This window comes from Delphinapterus leucas, chromosome 8 (assembly GCF_059928025.1).
Source record: "Delphinapterus leucas isolate spDelLeu-1000000601 "Yukka" chromosome 8, BTC_Dleu_Yukka2, whole genome shotgun sequence".
NCBI classification, from domain to species: Eukaryota; Metazoa; Chordata; class Mammalia; order Artiodactyla; family Monodontidae; genus Delphinapterus; species Delphinapterus leucas.
This window is the reverse complement of record NC_143136.1, coordinates 72,961,617-72,984,377: the sequence shown is the minus strand read 5'-3', so window position 1 is coordinate 72,984,377 and position 22,761 is coordinate 72,961,617. Positions and strand designations below refer to the sequence as shown.

At 38.7% G+C, this 22,761-nt stretch overlaps 1 protein-coding gene across 18 annotated transcripts in view; it reads left to right on the top strand.

Annotated features, from left to right (window-relative positions):
- Window positions 1-22,761, top strand: part of PKP4 (plakophilin 4) — a 251,064-nt gene that overhangs the window by 71,814 nt on the left and 156,489 nt on the right. For 10 of the 18 annotated variants that reach the window (XM_022569780.3, XM_089916792.1, XM_089916790.1 and 7 more), the window contains one exon: window positions 11,486-11,622. The exons of 3 other annotated variants lie outside the window; for them this stretch is intronic. In XM_022569780.3, coding sequence (XP_022425488.1) covers window positions 11,491-11,622 — 132 coding nt within the window. In that variant the 5' untranslated portion in view covers window positions 11,486-11,490. Of the gene's footprint in view, window positions 1-2,897; window positions 10,132-11,485; window positions 11,623-22,761 lie in introns of those variants that run through there. 5 more of the 18 variants (XM_089916791.1, XM_089916804.1, XM_089916803.1 and 2 more) reach the window with 5 other exon arrangements.

The window sequence follows — 22,761 nt, the reverse complement described above, 5'->3', positions numbered from 1 at the left end:
TGCTGGCCATTGGGTGGAGCTGGGTCTTAGTGTTGAGATGAACATCTCTGGGAGAGCTCTTGCTAATTGATATTATGTGGGGCTAGGAGGTTTCTGGTGGTCCAGTGTCCTGGACTTGGCCCTCCCACGTCATCGGCTCAGGCCCGACACCTGGCTGGAGCACCAAGACCCTGCCAGCCACCCAGCTCAGAAGAAAAGGAAGAAAGAAAAATAAAATGGTAAAAGCAAACCTATACTGGCAAAATCACACAAAGAGGCATAACATACACATTCACAAAAAGAAAAAGGAAAAATATGTATATATATATTTAAAAACAAAATTGGAAGAGAGCAACCAAAGCAACAAACAACTCCACTGATGATAATAAATACGAAACTAAGATGAACTTAAAACCAGAAACAAATTAGATGCAGAAAGCAAACCCCAAGTCTACAGTTGCTCCCAAAGTCACTGCTTCAATTTGGGGAACATTCATTGTCTGTTCAGGTATTCTTCAGATGCAGCGTTTGACAAGTTGATTGTGGTGATTTAATCTGCTGCTCCTGAGGCTGCACGGAGAGATTTCCCTTTCTCTTCTTTGTTCGCACAGCTCCTCGAGTTCAGCTTTGATTTTGGCCCCGCCGCTGCGTGTAGGCAGCCCTCAGGAGTCTGTTCCCCGCCCAGACAGGAGGGGCTTAAAGCAGCAGCTGATTAGGGGGCTCTGGCTCACTCAGGCTGGGGAGAGGGAGGGTACGGTGGTCATAATTGGAATGAGGGGCGAGCCTTAGGTAGCAGAGGCCAGCATGACGTTGCAACAGCCTGAGGCACGCCGTGTGTTCTCCCGGAGAAGTTGTTCCTGGATCATGGGACCCTGGCAGTGGCGTGATGCACAGGCTCCCAGGGGTGTATGGATAGTGACCTGCGCTGGCACACAGGATTCTTGGTGGCAGCGGCCACAGCGTTAGTGGTTCATGCCCATCTCTGGGGTCTGAGCTGATAGCTGCGGCTCACGCCCCTCTCTGGAGCTTGTATAAGCGGTGCTCTGCCTTCTGTGGGCACACTGGGAAGGAATCCCCTTTCCTCGCGCACCCAGAAACAAAGGTCTCTTGCCTCTCTGGCAGTTCCAGACTTTTTCTCGGACTCCCACACGGCTAGCTGTGGCTCACTATCCCCCTTCAGGCTGTGTTCCCGCAGCCAACCCCAGTCCTCTCCCTGGGACCTGACCTCCGAAACCCGAGCCTCAGCTCCCAGCCCCTGCCCGTCCTGGCGGGTGAGCAGACAAGCATCTCAGGCTGGTGATCCTCTGTGCAGAAATGTCTCCACTTTGCCCTCCACACCCCTGTTGCTGCGCTCTCCTCCGTGGCTCTGAAGATTCTCTCCCGCCCACCCCCATCTCCGCCAGTGAAGGGGCTTCCTAGTGTGTGGAACCTTTTCCTCCTTTACAGCTCCCTCCCAGAGGTGTGCGTCCTGTCCCTATTCTTTTGTCTGTGTTTCTTCATTTTTCTTTTGCCCTACCGATGTACGTGGGGATTTTTTTGCTTTTTGGGAAGTCTCAGGTCTTCTGCCAGCGTACAGTAGGTGTTCTGTAGGAGTTGTTCCCCATGTAGATGTTACTTTTGATGTATTTATGGGGCGGAAGGTGATCTCCACGTCTTACTCCTCTGCCATCTTGAAGGTCTCCCGTAGCATCTTTTAATCCTGAGCTCTTTCATGGCATAGTGATCTCAAGGTTCCCAAAGAAGCTGCAAATTCTTTTTAAGGTTTAGCCTCAGATGTTGTACAAAATCACTTCGGCCGCATTCTGAGACATAAGAGGCCATCCCCACATTCAAGGGGCAGGCAGTGGGCTCTGCCTCTTCCTGAGAGGAGCAGCGAAGGCACAGTCCTCTGGAGTTCCTCTGTATGCCCTTCATCCCAGAAAGTTAAATAAGACATTAGTACAGTTTTAGGTGGTTTTTTTGGTTTAATTGAGTAATTAATTAATTTATTTTTGTCTGCATTGGGTCTTTTTTGCTGTGCGCGAGCTTTCTCTAGTTGCGGCAAGCAGGGGCTACTCTTCGTTGTGGTGCACGGGCTTCTCGTTGTGGTGGCTTCTCGTGTTTTGGAGTGCGGGCTTCAGTAGTTGTGGCTCACAGGCTGTAGAGCACAGGCTCAGTTGTTGTGGTGCACAGGATTAGTTGCTCCATGGCATGTGGAATCTTCCTGGATCAGGGCTCGAACCCATGTTGCTTGCATTGGCAGGGGGATTCTTAACCACTCTGCCACCAGGGAAGTCCCAGTTTTACTTTCTTCAGCTCCCCACACCTCTCCTGCTGTTATCATGGGGAGTTTCTTTAGACTTAATCTTCAATTTCCTGAATTATCTGCTTAACACTTGTTTCTTGTGTGCTAACCCTTCCCTGATCATATTTATTATTTGGTTGCAGAACTTCCTTTAAAGAGTATTGAAGCCACATTTTCTTGGGTCCTGGTATGTCCTAAAATGCCTTTCTTTTCTTCATATTTGAATAATAATTTTTGGCCAGTACTTAGAAGTTATTACTGTATCCACTGTAGTTGATAAGAGGTCTGATGCCAAACTGATTCTCATTCCTTTGTAAGCAGTTTATTTTTCCTCCATGTTAACATTTACAGTCTTGTCTTTATCCTTGGAATGTAGAAGTTTCAATGCATTGGTTCTAGATGTAGTCTGTTTCATTCATTTTATTCACTTATTGGCCCATTTAAATATTAGTTTTCACCTCTGAGAAATTTTCATTTCTTACTTCTTTTAGTATTTATTCTCCTTTTTTCTCTCTTCCTAGTACTCTTGGTAAATAAACGTAACTTCTGCATCTAGTCTCTAGTCTCCAAACTGTTCTTTTATCTTTTTCATCTCTTTCTTTCTCTCTCTCTCTCTCTCTTTTTTTGGGTGGGGAGATGGGGAGTGGGGGTGCTCAGATAGAATTATTTACATCACTCTTATGAAATCCTCTTTTTACAGAAATTCATTTTGCTGTTCATTTCATTGATTGAGATTTTTGTCTTTATCCTGTGTCTTCTTTTCAAGTTCTCTGGCTGTTTCTCTTTCACACGCACAGTACAGTTTTCAATTTTAACACTAAGGATGTTAGTCTACCTATTCCACTTTACTTTTTCTGTTTAGGGAATCTGTCCCTTCTGGGTATCAGTGCTGACTGACGCCCTGCTCTGTCTGGATCCCTCCTTCTTTGCCTGTGGCAACTGGTAGAGCATGTCCAGGGCAGGGGCCCACTGACCACCTAGTGGCATTGTCTCTCTCCCTTTGATCATCTGATCGTGGCCCAGGCCTAAGAGCCTCAAGTTCTGTGATCCACCGACTCTGAGCTCCCTCACCAACTGCTCCAGCCTCTCAAGCAGGCTTTTTTTTCTTGTGCGTTTTGGTTTCTTATGGTTATTTTGCCATAGGTCTGCAGCCATTATTTTTCTAGTATGTTGGCACATCAGTGGCATTTTTTGAATCTCTAGACTGGCTAATTTTCTTATCTTAAAAAGAGAAAATGCCTTTTCTGTTATTTCATGGTGTCGTGAGTTGGAAAAGAACGGAAATGTATGGTCATCGGAAATGTATGGTCTCCATACAGTCATCCCCCCTCAGAGTTAATTATGTTCTTACCCTATTGGTTATCCCCATCCTGTCTCTTTTACACCCTTTAACGTGCCAGACATCTATATGCTACAAAGGATCCCAAATCCTAAAAACACTGAACCTGTATTATTTTCCAAAAAGATTTCCTCTTTTGCTCCCCATAAGAAATGTTTTTTGGAAAGGTTGAAAATACCAGAGTGCAGTCTGTGTTTATGCCACATAGCATTTTTAGTTTTTATTAACAGTTTTGCAGGATTTACCTGTCATGACAGGGACCATGTCAGCACTCCAGCTGACTCCAAGGGGCACCGCTCACACCGCACACAGTGTGAGAGGCCGCCTCGAGGTGTGAGCCGTGCTATTATTAACCGCGCGTTTCATTTTCAGAAAGTACTGTATACAGGGTTGAGGGCATTCTATTTTGTAATGTGAGCCCCCTTTTACTGAAATGAATTCCAGACATTTATGAACCGTGAAATTATATTTAGTATAGCTTTATAACCAGAAGTAATTCAGTTCTCTTAAAAATGGATAATCTTTAGTATTTAAGCTATTAAACACTATTGTATTCTGTTTATAAATATGCTAAATTATTCTCTTTATAAATTATATCTAATAAGAATTTATCATATGCTCATTCCACTATATTAATATTTTTCCTTTTTCACAAAAAAACTGGGAGAGTGAATAAAAAATATATATAATTATAAAAATTCAGAAGATACACATCCGTTAATTACTGCCCACGCCATGCCAGCACCCCAAAAGTTCTTCCTGCATCCTTGTGAGATCACAGCCTCTTCTTTTCCCCAAAGAGGTAACCACTCCTCTGACTTTGGTGATAACCATTTCCTTGGTACAAATGCATGCATCCCTAATAAACATAGTTTTATCTTGCCTATTTTTTAAACTTTACATAAGCAGAATTCTACTGTTTGTTTCTTTTGTGACTTGCTTCTTTTATTCAACATTATGCTTGTGAGAGTCGCTCTTGTTACACAGCTGTCGTTCATTTGTTTTATTGCTATAGGTGAAATACATTGCATGAGTGTACCACAATGTATTTATTCATTCCACTGTTAATTGTCATTTGGGTTATTTGCAATTCATGGCTTTCATGAAGAGTGCTGCCATGACCGTACTTCTATGTCTCTCCAGGTGTTTGTGTGCAAAAGTATCTCTATATAATCAGGAATGGAATTACTGGGCTGTGTAATATATGTTATCAGCAGCTCAACTAGATAAATGCCAACACGCGTTCCAAGGTTATGGTTCCCATTTACACACTCAGCAGTAGCCTGTGATTTTTACCATTGTTCCACATCTTTGCCAAAATTTGATATTGATAAAATGTATTGCCATTTTGGTGGTTTTGTATTGATATCTCATTGTAGCATGAATTTGCGTTTTTCCAGTTACTAAAGATAAAATGTATTGCCATTTTGGTGGTTTTGTATTGATATCTCATTGTAGCATGAATTTGCGTTTTTCCAGTTACTAAAGAGGTTGAGCAACTCACTATTGGCCGTCTAGATTTTCTCTTTTCTGAAAGACCTGTTCATCTCTTTTGCTTATTTTTGTGTGAGGTTGTCGTCCATTGATCTTTTGATTGTAATAATAAATTCATAAGTCAAAATAATTAACCGCTATATCTAATCCATTCTCTCGAATTACTCTGCTGTTTGGCATATAGCTCCCTTCTAAATAAATTCTTGACAGGAAATTGAAATTTTTTGGATGAACTGTTTGATTAGAAGTTCAGTATGTAACTATCTCTAGGCTTCCTAAACAGTTGCAGATTTTTGTAATGCTTCTTATTCCCAAGATATTTTTAAACTATAACTGTGAAAAGTATCTAGTATTCTTTTTAGAATTCTAGAATAGACTCCATATGGTACTGAAGGTGTTTTACTTTTGAGGCATATTCCTAATTCCCAGTACTTCATTCTTTTCTTCTGTAATATCTGTTCCAGTTTCATTATAAGTAAAGCAAAGAAACTTATCTTTGCTACATATGATACTCAGTAATTTTTTAAAATTTTTACTCATAATATTTTGTTCATCTAATGCTTATTTAACAAACTTTTATTCTATATTATTAATATATCGCTTTGAATCAAATTTAAATATTTGTGCTTATTTTCTGTCCTTTATTAGTCTGAATTTGTTCTTAGACATCTTTATTTTATCCTACCAATTTTGAAATGGTTGTTATCAATCATCATAACATTTTCTGAGTGTTCAAAATGAAGTCATGAGATGTGTGTTATACTCCAGATTACTAATGCAAAAGAGTAGGGAAAAAATACACAGTCTAATTTATTTCACTGGATAAGACAAAATAAAGTATACTTATTATACTTTGACCAAAAATTATCTGTTAGGAGAGTAAAATGAGTAAATAGAGGAAAATACAGTATCTAGTTGATCTTCTATCTCAGAAATTTAGTGAAGATGATTTTGTGGATTAGTGTTATCTGTGGTAAAAGAGATTGTAGTTATTGAGTCTTAGGTTATACCTATATATTACATCCACAGCCTGCAAAGAAAGCCTTAGATAATCACACTAGAATGTATGTGGCCTGCATCCTTGAGCAGAAGAATTTCTTGTTAATTTGTAAGAGTTCACTGTAAGACACACACACACAATATTATGCTAACAGTTTCACACAAAAGCTTATTTGTGTTCAATAAATGTAGCAGTGAAAACACATAACCGTTCATAGTCAGCTTTCCAAAAAGGGTTTCACAGGGTTCAAAAGAGTGCCGTCCAATAGAATGATAAAAATAGAGACCTGAGCAAAGAGGAAATTTAGTAATGAAAGGCTGGGATAAAATGGGAACACAGTTGTAACAGTTGGTTACAGACTCCTCTGAGCTTTTTGTGTAGCTGAACAGAAACAGTCAGCACTAAGATTTCCAGTGCCCATCACTCCCTCAGGAAAACACAGCATCCTGGCCTTCAGGTGCCTTTTTACACAGAGGTGTGTTATGGTAGACGACATTCTGAAAACCCCTGAGGAGCATTCACATCAATTCAGAATGTAGATGTTGTCATATCCTAGTGTCAGCCTCAAGATTCAGAGAACTTTGTTTCCTGATTCTAACACACACCCAGTGCAGGATGCCTCCTGTACCATCCCTGCTACTTGATCATCTGAACTGCGATCAAAGACCCCTTGTGATGGGGAATTGTAACACCTTTGGGGTTATCACTTTTTGAAATTATGGACATTTGACTCTTCACTCCAAAAGGAAAGACCTCATGAGCTTGCCCTCATGGCTCCAATCTTTAGTCTTATAATGTAATATTAATATATAAATATAATAAAATATAACTATTAGCCAAATTTGCTTCAGAGTATAAAGACAGTAGTAATTTAGGTTAATACAAGTTTGTTACAACACCATTAGTTTTTGGTCTAGCTTTTGGGACCGAAAAGTCTAACTTTACTTGTACTTGGCAGTCCTGAAGAGGTTTACAGACCTTTTGCTTGTCTGCGTGGTCCTTCTCTTCTTCAGGTCACACTTTCTCTTCCTGTTTCATCCGCTGTGCCTCCTGTGTTCTCGGCTAAGCTTTGAGCTCATTGTCCTTGTTCTTGCTCCTGAAGTCCTTTCCTCATCCTTTCATCCTCTCTTGAGTGGATGCACTTGTGTTCGTTCCTGTTAATGTGCCACCCATAACTGGACATGTCCCGAGGCACCTGAAGAAAAGGTGTACACTCAACTTGTCCCCTTCTTCCTATCACTTTAAATGCTGATATCAATACAGCATAGCATCACCTTGGCTTTGCAGCAGCCTTGTTTCACTCATGGTTCACTCATTCTGCTCTTGAGTCTGAAGTGCCTAAATCTTCTCCCCTGTGTGCTGCTGAGCTGAACTAAATGCAAATCCCTACGTTTATCCCTGGTGTTTTTCTCTCATTAGAGGCAGCTCATCACTGCAGTGTAGCAGTGGTTTTTGTATTTGAATTTCATCACCTGGTAAATACAGTACTGAAGAATTTGAACATGCCTTGTATATTATTATTTACATTATGGCTAAAGTTTTTGGTTAGGGCTGGGCCAAGATCAGAGCTCTCTGGCATTACATTAGAAACCTCTGTAGGTTGGTATAGGTTGTTCAGCTGTTTACAGATTGTCAGAGTCAGCAGTTGACCTTGTGCCAGCCCCATTTCTATGCTGATTATACCATAGGGGACTTCTAGCACCATACATGCCTCACCAGAGTCTAGACACACTGCGTTTCCACGGTTACAGTGCCAAAGAGAAGTTAAACCAGCTTAACATGACTTTTCTTTGGCGTGCCCCTTTTTGGTTCTCACAGATCATCTCTTGGACAAAATCCTTGTAAGAATCTCACCCACGATCTATGTCTAGCTCTCTAGTTTGTAACGTGAAGAGAGTCTACTTTCTTCTTTCCAAAAACAGCAATGGCATTTTCCTGCTTCCAGTTTTCTGGCACCTCTTCCATTCTCTGTGATTCTCCAAAGAGCCAGAATGGTTCAGCAACTTATTTGTAAGTTTTCTCAGGTCCCTAAAATGTAATTGCCCAACTCGGGCAAGTTGAGATCATTGAGGGAAGCACAAGGCCTAATTTCTCACCCTCTCTTTGCTATATAAGTACCTATTGCTTTCTTTTTCTTTGCTAATGGAGAGAGGTAATAATATTCTGTGACTTTAGTCTTAGCTTGATTCCTTCAACTCCTCAAACTGTCATGAGAACTACAAGTAAGTGAACAGAATACTTGAATAGGTGTATAGCTTCTCAGTATTATGGCATCCCTCCTCTGTCCCATGTTGGTAATGGTATTTGGGGATTGTTCCAGAGATGAGGTGTAGAGAAGTGTCGCGTCCTCAGTTATGCCTGGGTACCCTGGTCATCCTTCTGTATCCCGTAGGTGTGATTGCCTGCAATGTCTCCTAGTCTTTGAGGAATCTGAGAATAAAAACATCATACCTACCTATGAAAGTCTCCTCTCTTGCTGAATAGTAGTTTCCTGTACAAATGTATAACCTCTTCACCACCTCTCCCTATCAACTTCAGCATTGTTATTCCATCACTTGTATCTTGCTATACTTTGCCTTGATCTGATTCATATTTTGCTGCCTCAGCTAGATGATAAGCCACTAATGGTCAGTGACCTTGCTTTATGCCTGTATTCCCTTATCACCCTGCGTATTACATGGGCAAAGTGGTATTCAGAAAATGCTCATCTGTTGTCATAGATCTGGACAGTCATCAAAAAATAAATAGTATGAAATTAAGTATGGTATACTCACAGTGATGTAATGTAATTACAAAAATATAATTTAGTATCTTTCTTTAAACAGTAAGGATCCTCCTATTTTTAGTAGAGAATAATTACTTCCCCATGATGTTTCTGTTTCTCTCTTTTTCAAATTCTCTTTGTTCACTGAAATTTTGCTTCTCTTTTTCTTACACATTGGTTATTTCGTGGTATTATACTCTTGATATTTTAAATTTTTGTTTCTTGGCATTATTTGTTTCACTGTTGCATAGTAACATTTTTGTTCTTTGCAACCACCTGCTTATTTTAAGGTGTATAGTTTTTCAATGGCATAGAGTGCTTTCATATCTTTATTAGCCTTAAATGCAAAGCTAAGATCTTTGTGGGGCATTTTTTTTCTTCACAGACCTTAAATCTTATACATAATGAGCACTGGTTGAATACAGTTATTTTATCCAGTTGATGATATTTTAAGTGTACTATTTTGTATCTCAACACACCATACATACTAAAAAATGACGATTGCCATAAAAATCATTCCATGGTGTTGTATGAAGAATTAGTAAGCCATTTTTGTAAGTGAGGAAAGGGTGGCTCATGTTCAAGGCACTTAGGTTTTGATCCTGGAGCCACTTACTCCAAGTCTGAAGGTCCTCCTCTCACTTGTCCTTGAGGAGACTCTCCTCCTTGCAGATGAGGGTGCACCCCCAGCCTTGGGCCCCACAGAAACGGGTGATAAAGAATTTACCTGCTAGACAGTAGTTAAGAATCTGCCTGCAATGTAGGGGACACGGGTTTGATCCCTAGTCTGGGAAGATCCCACATGCCGCAGAGCAACTAAGCCCGTGCGCCACAACTGCTGAGCCTGTGCTCTAGAGCCCACGAGCCGCAACTACTGAGCCCATGTGCCACAACTACTGAAGCCCGTGCGCCTGGAGCCTGTGCCTCGCAACAAGAGAAGCCACCGCAATGAGAAGCCCACGCACCGCAATGAAGAGTATCGCCCGCTTGCCGCAACTAGAGAAAGCTCGCGTGCAGCAACAAAGACCCAACACAGCCAAAAGTAAATAAATAAAAATAAATAAATTTTAAAAAAAAAGAATATACCTGCTAGAGCTGGCACAAGAACTCCTCATTGAGAGTCCCATTGGGGGAAAATGCTCAAACTCATCAGACCCATTGTCTATTTCTAATATTGTAGGAATAAAGCAACCACTGGTGGCAACCTGGAACCCAACCCCATCTTCACTAATGTGGAAGTCAGGAGAGTAAAGAATGAGATGGAGGCTCAGGTGATATGTCATCTTCCCCTGTCTTATAGATTATGAGTTCGGAAGTAAACAGCAAGCTGATACTGACATTTGGTGGAATGGGGAAAAAATCCCCAGCTCATCCTACAGAAATGAACATTGTGGAAGTTGATAAGAAATCAAAATACAACAGTAGAGTCATTTTTAGGAGAAAGCTAAAAGAGGAATGCCAGAAACAGCATTTATGGTCTCAAATGTCCATATACAAGTACACAGGGTAATGCATTGAACAAATAAGGTCTCATGAGCATCATAGCACTGGGTCAGATTTGTCTAATGACTGTAATGAGACATGGAAGAGACAGTCAGTCCTTCATTCATGTATTCAATTATTTGGGAAACATTGAGTATCTATTATTATATGCCAGGCACTAGGCTAGTCTCATGGTATGGTAGACTCTACTCTTGAGGAAACAGGCAGAGAGACTGACAGGTAAACAAGTTATTAAAATATTTACAACATTTTAGGTTACACCTTTTCCACATCTTTTGCAAATTTATACAAAATCCATATCAGATCAATAAGTTTCCCGGCAAACATACCACTCTCAGTATGTGTTTATCTTAGGAGAGGCACCTCATCTCCTGCCAAGAACCCATTTCATTTGTCACAAGCTATGGTCCTGAAAAATAAATTCTCTTTCAACACCAGCTCCATAGCCGTTGTCATCTTTGCATAATCAGATTCCTCTAAGGAAACCAAGCTAGCTATAATACTCCACCAACGTTATCTTTATTGCTGGTTATTAATGCCTTGCATTTCTTTTAAATACAGCAGAATTTTGCTTATTTTCAAGCCTTTCATAAGTTTTAACCCCTTTTTCTTCTGTTGAATAAGCCTCTTCTATAATCATAAAGCATTTGCACGTTCGTAGGTGTCTTCCTGTGCGTACACTTCTCTGAAAACTGACCCGTATAGCAATCTAGAGTGTTGTTATTTTGTTCGTGATAAGAAAATCATATTTACTTAATGGTTAGCTGTTTAGAAAATTCAGCGATTTTATAGCATCTAACAGCCTTAGTGTCCTCAATATATTTTTGAGTCCTCTTCCCTAACCCTTTTCACATCATTTTTTACTATGATGTTGTTTAAGTATTTTCTCAGTGTTTATTATTATCATTCTTATTCTGTTGTTATTTTTTAGTATTTGGTAGTACTAGCTATACTTTGGCCCTAGATGTTGCCTTTTAGAAATCAGGTAGCCGTATGGTGTTGTGATCATGGTGTGTAGAATCTGTAGTAGTTCCTAGGAACCATCTGCAAACGCTCAGCCCCTGCCTGTTCCTGCCCAGGAGCGGAGGAGAAAGTGTTAACCCTTTGCCTGCTTGATTGCAGGAGGAATGCCAGCTCCTGAGCAGGCCTCATTGGTGGAGGAGGGGCAACCACAGACCCGCCAGGAAGCTGCCCCCACTGGCCCAGGCATGGAACCCGAGACCACAGCCACCACTATTCTAGCTTCCGTGAAGGAGCAGGTACATCCTCTGATTTTAGACTTTGCAATTAATTATTTCTTCAATGCCTTTAAAAATTAATCTTTGGATGTGTTTTCAATTTGTCTAACGTCCTTGACGCCTTCACGTTTTCTAATTATAAGGTGTTTACATCCCTGAATACATTGGGATGACTGGCAGGTAGAGCCGCTCCAGGTGCCAGTCAGAATCGGAACATGCAGGATACTTGTGCGTCTGCAAGTAAGGACAATATCGGTGGTCATCGGTGTCTCTTGTCTCGCTCACCTTGCAGAGTGTGTGCATGCACGCCAAGCTTCATAAAGCGTGTTTCACATCACTGACTTTTCTGTCAGGACTCTGGCAACTTGAGGCCTGTGATATCCTTAGATCTGTTGAACGTTTTAACATAGGTATTACATAGGGTTGTCTCGGTGATTTTTGGATAAAAGGCTCTATTTGTTGTGTTTGTCTGAATCAGAGTATACTCATTTTGTGAGCTAATGTTCTAAAACTTGTCACACTGTGCCAGTTTGCTTAAATGTCCTGTTTATGTTGATTTTTTTAAAGGCACTTAATACTATTTATCCTTCAAACCCAAGTAGCCTTCTAAATTAGATTTTTATCTGGCGGGCTTAGAGAAATTGGGATTACTGGTTTTCATTGTTTAAGATTTAAAAGCTTAATAAGGTGAGTGTAGATGTAAAGCTCCAGGGAGACTTTTCTGCCCCCTCCCTCAGAAAACAAACAAGCAGACAAAAAGTATATGCTCTCCGTGAGGGTTATTTTGTTGGTGATAATCTAATAGTAAAATCCTCTTTTTAAATCTTATGATTAAGTGACTGGTCTTTTTTTCTCAAGAGATACAAGCTAGATGTTGAATATAGGCTGGAATTATTTTTTGAAAAATCAGTATCAGCAGCTCAAATGAGTAATGATGACAAAGAATGAAGGCATGTTGAAAACTTCATTATTTTACTTTTTGCTGTAACTTAAAGCTGAGTATTGTATGAAAGATTGCTCTAGAACTAGGAGATGTGTCTGCCATTAGAGCTGTACTTTCAAGAAAAAAATGATTTCACAACTTACCCTAGTAGCAAGCTGTCAAAATATTTTTTCATTCCTCACAGAAATTTGAAGTTTTTAAACATTTCACAAGCTAGGAATTTGAGAAGACACAAGAAAATTAGAGTCAGTACTGTTTCTGTTTTCCACTAAACTATAGATTATCTAAGCTTCTGTCACCTTTAGGGAGGAAAAAAGGACTCTTTCTTCATAGTTGTTGAGATTTGACCCAAGGAGCTATAAAATGAAAAGGCTCTGATTTATTTGCGGCTCTTAGCTTATACTGCGTTTTGGTGAAACATGATGGTAAATGTATCAAAATGCCCAGAACTAACTTCAAACCAGAAACTGTGTTCAGTAGGCATAGCAACAGGAACTTTTGTGTTTGTACCTTGAAACCAGATAACCCTGCATGTTGAAGAAAATTGGAAACCTATCATGATTTTTGCCCTGTAATTCCTTGACGGCCTCAGATGACTTCAAAATTTTATCTTTTGGCAAAGAATAGTATTCTGAATGGATGTGTTGTGGGAGAAAGCAAAAGGGGTTCTGGTTTCTCGAGGTAACCAAAAAAACATAGAGATATTTGTTAGAATTATCATATGTCTCCCACTTTATTTAGTTAGTGGGAAGAGATACTCATCTATTCTTGTTCTAAGGATTTGAGTCCATTAATATACATTTACAGTTTTCGTTCTTAATTTCTTTTAAGATTGTCAGTGTTCATTACTCAGTGCTTTAATCATTCAACCCAAGACACCATATCTATCTCTTGTTCCAAGATGTTTGCCTGATTTTAAATAGCTAACTCTAGTTCCCATAGGATTTTTGTGGTACCAGGCAAGATACTCTAATTTCTCCATAGTAAAAATTTCTTAGACTTTCCTGAAATATGTCACTCGTTTTTGTCTGTCAAATGAGACAGAGCACAGAAAAGTTAGCTAGGAAAAAGAAAGTTAATTACTATTTACCTTATATATTTGATTTTAAAATACTAGTCAGAATATCAGTTCTTAGTTGCATTAGACTCAAGTGATAGTTAATTTTAGATTATGTCCTTGGTCATGTTTTGTATCAAAAGAGCAGTATTCTTGGGTGGGATGTATAATTATAGGAGAAAAAAAAAAGGGTGCCTCATTTTCATAGCCATGAGGTGATAGGATCAGCTCCGCTGATCTCAAGGAACAGACCTTGTTTGGTGGCAGCCATCTCTCAGGAAGGTTGTTTCGTTCGGGTACAGAGACCCCTTTAGTGCAAGGGGGGATGTGGCTGGGTTCCCATCATGGCTCTACTACTTATTGTGTGATCTTGGGAAAATTATTAACCTCTCTGTGCCTCAGTTTCTCATCTATAAAATGAGGATAATAATAGTTATTGAAAACATTAAATTAACCTGTGCAAAATTTTTATACTGCCTGACACTTAGTAAATGCTCATAGTAAAGGCTAATATTACTATTATCATCATCTCTGCATAAGAAGAAAATGCCCTCCTTAAGAGAAGCTGGTGGTTTTACTTTTAAATATGTATCTATAGGGACTGAGTGACACTTCTTTCAGGACACTGATATGAAGACAAAAACTTTCTGAATATTGAGCCATGTTTATGGTTGGGACAGTATTTACTTCTGCATGACATTAAACTTTCCAGACTTCACCATACTGGTCTCACCAGTTAAAACAGCTTTATGTATTTATTATAAGAAATGGAGCATGTGAAAATAAATTTTATTAACATGCTGATGTAGTACAACCCCAAACATAATGTCAAGGCACTTGGTTAAAGAAGTGGAAAGTAATGTATTTCAACATGCAACTGAATTTTGAGAGGAAGAGTCTGTGTTCTTCTTGTAAATTATATCCAAGCCACTAAAATACCTCACATGAATTCCCCCTGGGTAATTCATTGTAAGTAGTAGGGAAGGGAAGTGACCGGTAGCAGTCTTGTTAACAAATCATTAGTCTGTTAATATCTGAAATTGGATTTAGGATGTCACAGGAACAATGAAATCTTCCTCTACTGGGCCACACTTTCCCTAGGATCGTCCTGTGCCGGAAGCTGTTCCTTATTTCTTGACAAAATGCTGAGATTCATATTCTCTCTCTTTTATGAAGTGATGACCTTTCACCTTGATGTCAGTCACATAGATGCATTATATGTGCAGTTATAGAAAAAGTCCTTGCTCTTTTGCAGATAGAAAGAAGGAACCTACTTCCGTTCACGTGCTACCTCTTTCATGAAGCCATGTTCACCCCAGCCTGAAGTCAACTCTCTCCTGATCTTCTTTAGCACTTTATACCACTGCTGTTACTCTTATCATATGCTCCTTTGGATGATATAATAAAAACCTACCTAAGGATAGAGCTGTGTTTTATATGTTGCTTCACACACATGTTACAGGCCACTCCTTGCCTGGGCCCTTGAATATACTAGAGCTGCAATAAATGATTGTTCAAGGAACGAGTAGATAAATAATGCTGACTATCAGATCACTTTGTCACCAACTGGCTGTTTTGTGAGGATAATGGAATCTGTTGCCACATTCATAGAAACATTACTAAGCAAGAGAATCTCACAGACAGGCACTTAGAAAACTAGTTACCCAGCTGTACATTCTTGTCTTTAAGACAATTTGAATTGCACCGTATCCTATTGATTTAGAAATTAAATCTGATCTCTGCATGGAGCAAACAAAAATTTTATTTCATATGGATGGTCAAATAATGGCATAGGTGTTTTGTAAATATGAAATAAATTTATATTCCATCTTCTGTCTGTCCAACTTAGTTGAAAATTAAGTGTAGGGAAGGAAAGGATGTGGTTTATCTCGGTGATGTCACAAAATATCCACCGGCATCATGTATACCAGGTAATCACAAAAGAAATGCCTTTCAGTTAAGGATCGTACTTTAAGAGAAATAAAAAGCCCATGGGAATAACAAAATAATGTGATCCTTGGACTCGAATGTAAAGTTACAGGAAGTATGTTGAACTTAAGCTACCAGTTGGTTGTTGGCTGTAATCAGGATCATCATTTGGCAGCTTCTACTGTTCAGCTCAACTCCTAATGAAAATCCAGGAGTCCAAGATGAATATAGATGTTGGAAACACATTTTTTTGTATCCTGATAGTTTTCAGGCTAACTTGAGAATAATCTAGTGCCTAGCTTAACATCTTGTAAAAGAAATATGGCCAAATGTGGTGCCCTCAGAGAGCCTTGCCTCCTCTTGTGAAAACCTTAGACTAAAGTGATTGATTCGTCCTTGAAATGGACAGCACGCCTTTGGGTACAGAGGAATTGGAATTTGATAAGACATTGACTTATCCAGAAATTCGCTGCCACCCCCTGCAACTTTGACGTGTCAGCGTGCTAACTTCACAGGCTCAAGGAAGCGGTGAGCCAAGGGCCGCGAGCAGGCTACTACTATCAATTGGGAAAGTATGTAGTAGTCTTATAATTAATAGAATGTCATCCTGGATTGTAGAAACACTCTAAAAGACCATATGGCCAATCCTGGATAGGGTTAAATACTTTTCATAGCTCTGTAAAGGTGCCAAGTTGATTCGCATTCTATAAAATCACACATGTAATATTTATTACACTCTTTCATCTTCTGTTGTAAAGTTTCTTGAATAATTGAGGCCCCTATTTGAACTTGGCCTTACTCCCTAGGTGCTCTAACTTCCATTGTTCTCCCACAAACCACACCCTCTTATTTTTGGTTTATGATTTAAGAAGTTTGGAATCCAGATTTAAGATTGAGGCCAATCCAGGTAGCATGAAATGGTAGGCAAAGAATAGATTTGGTAAAACTTTGCTAATTTTACTCTTACTCTGGTGAAGTCCTAAATTAGATACTGTGTGTAGTTCTTTTGTTACCTTTGATGAGTGAAAATTGCAATGTTCTTCACTTGTGAGGCTTTCAAAGAGAATACCACCTCTCAAGATAGTATCTGACTTTGTGAAAATTACAATTCTACCTTCAGTGTGTCCCTATTAGTTTAAGTGATATTTAAATATTACAGAGTGAAATGAGTCATTAGAGATCCTTAATTTTTGAAGATAAAAAAGGAAATTTGGAGCCCAACTGTGTCCTACTGATATTACTTCATTTTTACGTGGATATGTTAGCTTCAGTAATTACACACCCTTTCCTGTATGGCAGAATGCCCAGAACTGAACAGATTCCAGTACAATTATTTACTTTATTTCTCTGAAACCGAAACAGCTCAACTGTTGTACACCTGCCTTTGCAACTTCCTTTTATTTGGCCCCTAAGTTTATTTACAATGAAATAGTTCTCCCTGACACACCTCAACCACATGCAGAAGACAGAATTTTTACTTCAGCTGTAAACAAGCACAGTTTGTAGCTTAGCTAAAAGCACTGTACTGTAAGTACAATTCCTGAAGCTTCACGTTTTTCCTTTTAGTAACTTAGTAATTTTTCCTCTTGGTAACTGAATTATCCTGGCAATTGTAATTATCGTGTAATGCATAGGGAAGTCTTCTGTGCCTGAACTGCGTCATCAAACACAAGGTAAGATTGGATCTTTTCCTAGTGACTTCTGTGGGATCGTCAAATTTCACAGCTTTACCTCTTTAATATTATGGAAATCAGGTTGAAAATGAGGTCAAGTGGTAGAGGTCTTGTGACGGTCTTTGACCTGGATTCAAGAGTTCTTAACACTGATGCTTGGTTCTCAAGAGATCAGTCCTTTTAAGTTGCATGTGACATGGTCAAAATTTAACGTTTCTCTTCCGTGTGTTAATGATGTGTAGCGTATCCCGCACTTCAAGTATCTCTGTGGTTAAACAATACAAAAGAGTATAGCCAACAGATTTATTCAGTATTTGAGTGTACAAAAAAAAAAAAAAATAGTCCTTAGATTGCCAAGTTAGCTAACAACAAGCATGTACACTTTTACATCTGCTCATGTTTTCCAGTAGTCTGATGAATGATCAACTGGACTTGTGAGCACAGTTCCCAGGCTTACATGTCCCAGGCATACGGTTTGAATAACTGAGTTTTTGTTCTGTTTCATTCCACTGGAGACATCTTTTTAGGTGTATTGACACCGTAGGTGGTTTGTTTTATTTTACTTTGTTTTTCTTGAAGAGCTCTTAAATTCCAGGAATTTGAACAGATTCTGTCTGGCTCTTCACATATAGCTGAATTACACTTGCAGACATGATATGCATAGTAGGTGCCCCCAAAGTATTTATTGGGTAAATGAACTAAGAATGTAAAAATGCTTACTATCCCACTGTAGTTGTTTTACACTTGCTCTTAACTAGATAAAAAAATATTGATTGAAAGCCTACTGTGAGCAAAGACTGCCCAGGAAAGAGTCGGGAGGGATGGTAAGGAGACCTATGAAGATGGTCTGTTTCATACAGTTTCTACCCTCAGAAGAATGCAGTCACAAACCTTACTGTATATTTTTATGTGTGGTAATTGGCATATAATGAATATTCATTAATTGGAACCACAAAATCCAAGAATATATGTACTTTTGCCCCCTATTTTAGTTAAGCAGCCTATAGATATGTATTGTATTATGTCGGTTTTATGTAAATGTGTTAACTTAGACATGATTAACTTTAATTTTTACCATTGAATTAGCTTTACCTTTGGTTAACATTTGAAAGCAATAGAATATTTTTCCTTTATTAACACTTAAAGTCAACCCCGACTTTGCATGTTTAAAACAATAATTTCCTTTTCAGTTGAATAACTCAGTTCGCAATTCCTGTTCAGAGTTAAATTATGAATATATGGAATAATCTTTCCCCTGTACGTGCAAACTATATGCTACTGAACGTGAAATGAGTGACTGCTGATTGATGAGATTAAATGGGTGACAGGATTATTCAGCGTTGAATTCTCTACGCTGAATGATTGTTTTTAGAGTCACTTCTGGAGAGAAAAATACTTAAGAAACATACTTTTTCCCTCAGGAATAACCCTAAAGTTACTCCATAGCGATAGCGAAACAGGCTGTCTTCATGTTTGTGTTCTCAATTTCTAAATTGCCGTTTTTGTTACTTTTGCAGAAAGGGATCCATACGGTCTTACTGCATCTGTTTTTATTTTATGCGTGTATTCTTTCCAGAGTGATCGGATCTACTTGTACCTCAGCAAAGTAATTTAGGCTTTGATTATTTCATTTTAGGCGTTCCTAAGAAAAATTATTTAAAACGTAAAGTTCTTTTCAAGTAATGCAAAGATAAATCTATGTCTTAGCTTATAGAATCTTGAGTTTTTATGCGCTGAAACCTTAATAATATAGGGATTGAAAATAATAGAAACACTCTGCAAGCAAATTGAAAGAACACATTATTGAAACATGAAGATAAATGCATGTTATAAAGTTAAATTCGATGTAAATCATATTTCAGATATGAAAATGGCTATCATAAATTGAAAGATAGTTTTCGTAGAATTGAAATCTCTTGGCTCTTGAAAGAAAATTTAATTTTCCTTTAAAAATTGGAGACCTAGTCATTTCAAACTTGTATTTTAATTTGTAGACCTTTACATATGAAAATTCCTATAAAGCAGCACGACATCAGAAAAGTATTCATCATGTGGTGTTATCTACTGTAATAGGCATATGTCTGATTTATAAGTTTTCCTAAAATCATTCCTAAAGTTTAAATCAAGATAAAAGTCCTCAGCCACTGCATATGGCCTTCTAATAAGCTATTCTAGGGGAATCAATTCTTACTATTTCCTCTATATTTAGCATCTCTGCATCTGTTATTCCTTTACAAATTGCATCGAAAGTTGAGATAAACCATCATTTCTCCCCTTTGCAAAATATTTTCATGAATTGTTTTATTAATAAAAGAGTAAACCTGTCTTGCCCAAGTCTAGAATAAATTGGCACCCCCTTTTTCCACTCATGGCCTTAGCTACCTCATATGTTTCTTGCTTAAAAGCGACAGTTGTTGGAAGGGGGCAAGCTTACTGGAGCTTTTCTCTTGCACCCATTTTCTCATTTGTTTCTTAATAAGGTGAATATTGTTTTTTCTGTAATGTAAACAGTGAACGGCAGGATCTTGATTTTTCTTTTAGTTAGCAAGGTATAATGAGAAAGTGAATTCTTACTAAATTATTTTGTGGAAAAATATCGTAGTGATTGCTGCTGTTGGCATTATTCTCAGCTGATTGATTAGAAGATTTGATGGTCTGTAGGTAAGAATATGAAACTTATATTTGTATAGCTGTGGATACTGAACAGAATGCTCTCTCACTTAGTTTATTTGATCTGCACTATAGAATAGGGAAAACATTTTATTCATGCAAAATATTTTATGCATGCAAAACTTTTATTTGGTTGAATTTCTTTTTTAAATTTCGTAACCCTTGATAAAACTTCTTTTGAGTTCCCATTAAAAACCCTGAAGACACTCACCCTATTGTCAGAGTTGGAGAGGAGTTCTACTATAAGGACAGTCGAACAGGATTGAGAAGAATGGTCAGTGGATTATCTATGCTAGGTCTTCCATTCTAAGGACAAAGACCCTACATTGCTTTTATTGGGTTTGCCAGCTTTTTGATACAACCAGATTGCTGTCTTTTCTCTCTCTACCACCACCACCACCACTACTACTACCAGAAGCAAATGAAAAATTTTAGAAAAGATTTTAATTAAAACCTTGAATTATGCATAGTTATTATTATTACCCCCATTTACAAATGGGAAAATGGAAACTCAGGAAAAGTTGAGTAAGTTGCCCACACTTACACAATTAATAAATAGGGCATCTGGTATTCATATCCGGGCAGTTACAGTCTAGAGATGCATACTAAACAGTTAAAATCTACAGTGGAGTCAGTAGAGAAAACTGGATACAGAAGAAAATCGAATCACTGATGTTGATAAGATTATTTGAGAAGTTATCTTGGAATATGGAGGAAAAGAACAAAAAGGATATGATAGATGTCACTAGACATGGAGGCCATAGAGAATAAATCTGCCATAAGCATTGTGGATGTTCCTGAGAAATATTTTAGAATAACTGGAGCAGAAGCAATACTTAAATATAATTTTGAAACGGATTTTCTAAGCAGAAAATAAAGTCCTGAGTATATAGATTTGAAGGGGTCAGCATATTACAGGCATCACCTGTGGAAAAGAGACCTGTCTAGGAATAACTTTGACAAAATTTTGTATTTACAAAGATAATGGGGAAAAAGACTCTACAAGAATCCAGATTAAACAAATAGTTTATCTGCAAAAGGTAAAATCAGACTGACATATAGCTATAGCTTGGTGTAGAGCATTGTGTTTAGAGTATTGAGGGGAAAAAAATGCTTATAGTCCAAGAGGTTTATACCCAGCTAAATTGTCTTCCATGTGTGAAGAATGAAAAAGATGCTTTCAGACATTCAACTCATGTTGAATGTGTTGAACTCATGAAATGTGTTCTCTCTTGTACCCTGGTACCCTTCAATAGTTGAAGATGTGTTCCCTTCAGAGAGTAATCAGATTTAAGACTCAAGGATGAGAAATTTATGGTATAAAGTAACTAGCGCATCATCTCTCACTCAATTAAGATTCCAAACCAGGAATCAAGGGTTATTATGTGCTATCAATTAGATTTTGCAGTTCTTCTCCAGTGCTTTCCTGCTTCTCATGGTCCCCAATCTATGTACTCCTTCAGGTAGTTCAAATGGATATGTTACCCTGGTGACTGTCGCTATTAGCCATTGGTACTATTCTGATTCACTCTTGATAATAGGAGGTAAACTGCTTACATATTTTAGATACTCCACAGGGAGAATGCCCAGTCAATGGTAGGGCATCATTTAGACATTTAGTGGCATTTTTCATTGTCCCAGCACTTAAGATGTTTTGCCACCTATAAACTTATATTGAATGTTTTTTGCTCATGGTTTGTTGGCTTATTGGATTTGCACAGACAAAAAGAAAAAGAAAAAAAAAAAAAGACATCTTGGGCTTCCCTGGTGGCGCAGTGGTTGAGAGTCCGCCTGCCGATGCAGGGAACATGGGTTCGTTCGTGCGCCGGTCCAGGAAGATCCCACATGCCGCGGAGCGGCTGGGCCCGTGAGCCATGGCCGCTGAGCCTGCGCGTCCAGAGCCTGTGCTCCACAACGGGAGAGGCCACAACAGTGAGAGGCCCGCATACCGCAAAAAAAAAAAAAAAAAAAACTTCAATTTGAGCTGGGAACAAATTCCTATACATGTTTTTATCTTTGTTGGATCTATGAGTGCTTTAATTGTGTTTAAAACATCAGTGTTGGTAATATCATCTTAGTTATGTTAAGATATATATTCACTTAGAAAAGTCTTGTAAGGAAATTCCCAAAGGTATTCTGGACTATGAAGAATAGAACTGTGTCCTTAGCACAGGACAAGGTAAGCGACAGAAGTTTAGTAGGTACCTATCAAATGAGTGAATAAAGTGAATGAAATCTGTGCAGAGTAATTAGAAATGAGAAAGGAAAAACAGAGAAAAGAGGTATTTGACATTAACAGACAGTTGACAAAAGAAGGGGTATAAATAACTAATGTACATATGAAATAATATTTTTAGCTCACTAGTAATTGCAGAAATACATATTAAAATAATGAGACTATATCTGCCTTTCATATTGGCAACAGTTAAAGATTAAAACGGTGTGAGCATAGTGATGTTAGCGATTTCATGCAGTATTGGTGAGAGTAAATTGGCACGACCATTTTGGAAACCACTTTGGTCCAATAATTCCAATTCTAGGTGTCCAGTCTAAGGAAATAGTAAATGTTAACACAAAGATATTAGTCATAGTGATGTTTATAGTATCTAAAAATTGGCAACAACTTGATTGTCCAATACAAGTAGAATGATTGCATAACAGTAGTACACAAATATGATGGGCTTTGCACAGCTTAAAAATCACACTTCTAGGCCTTCCCTGGTGGCGCAGTGGTTGAGAATTTGCCTGCCGATGCAGGGGGCACGGATTCGTGCCCCGGTCCGGGAAGATCCCGCATGGCGCCGAACGTCTAGGCCCGTGATCCATGGCCGCTGAGCCTGCGCGTCCGGAGCCTGTGCTCCGCAACGGGAGAGGCCACAACAGTGAGA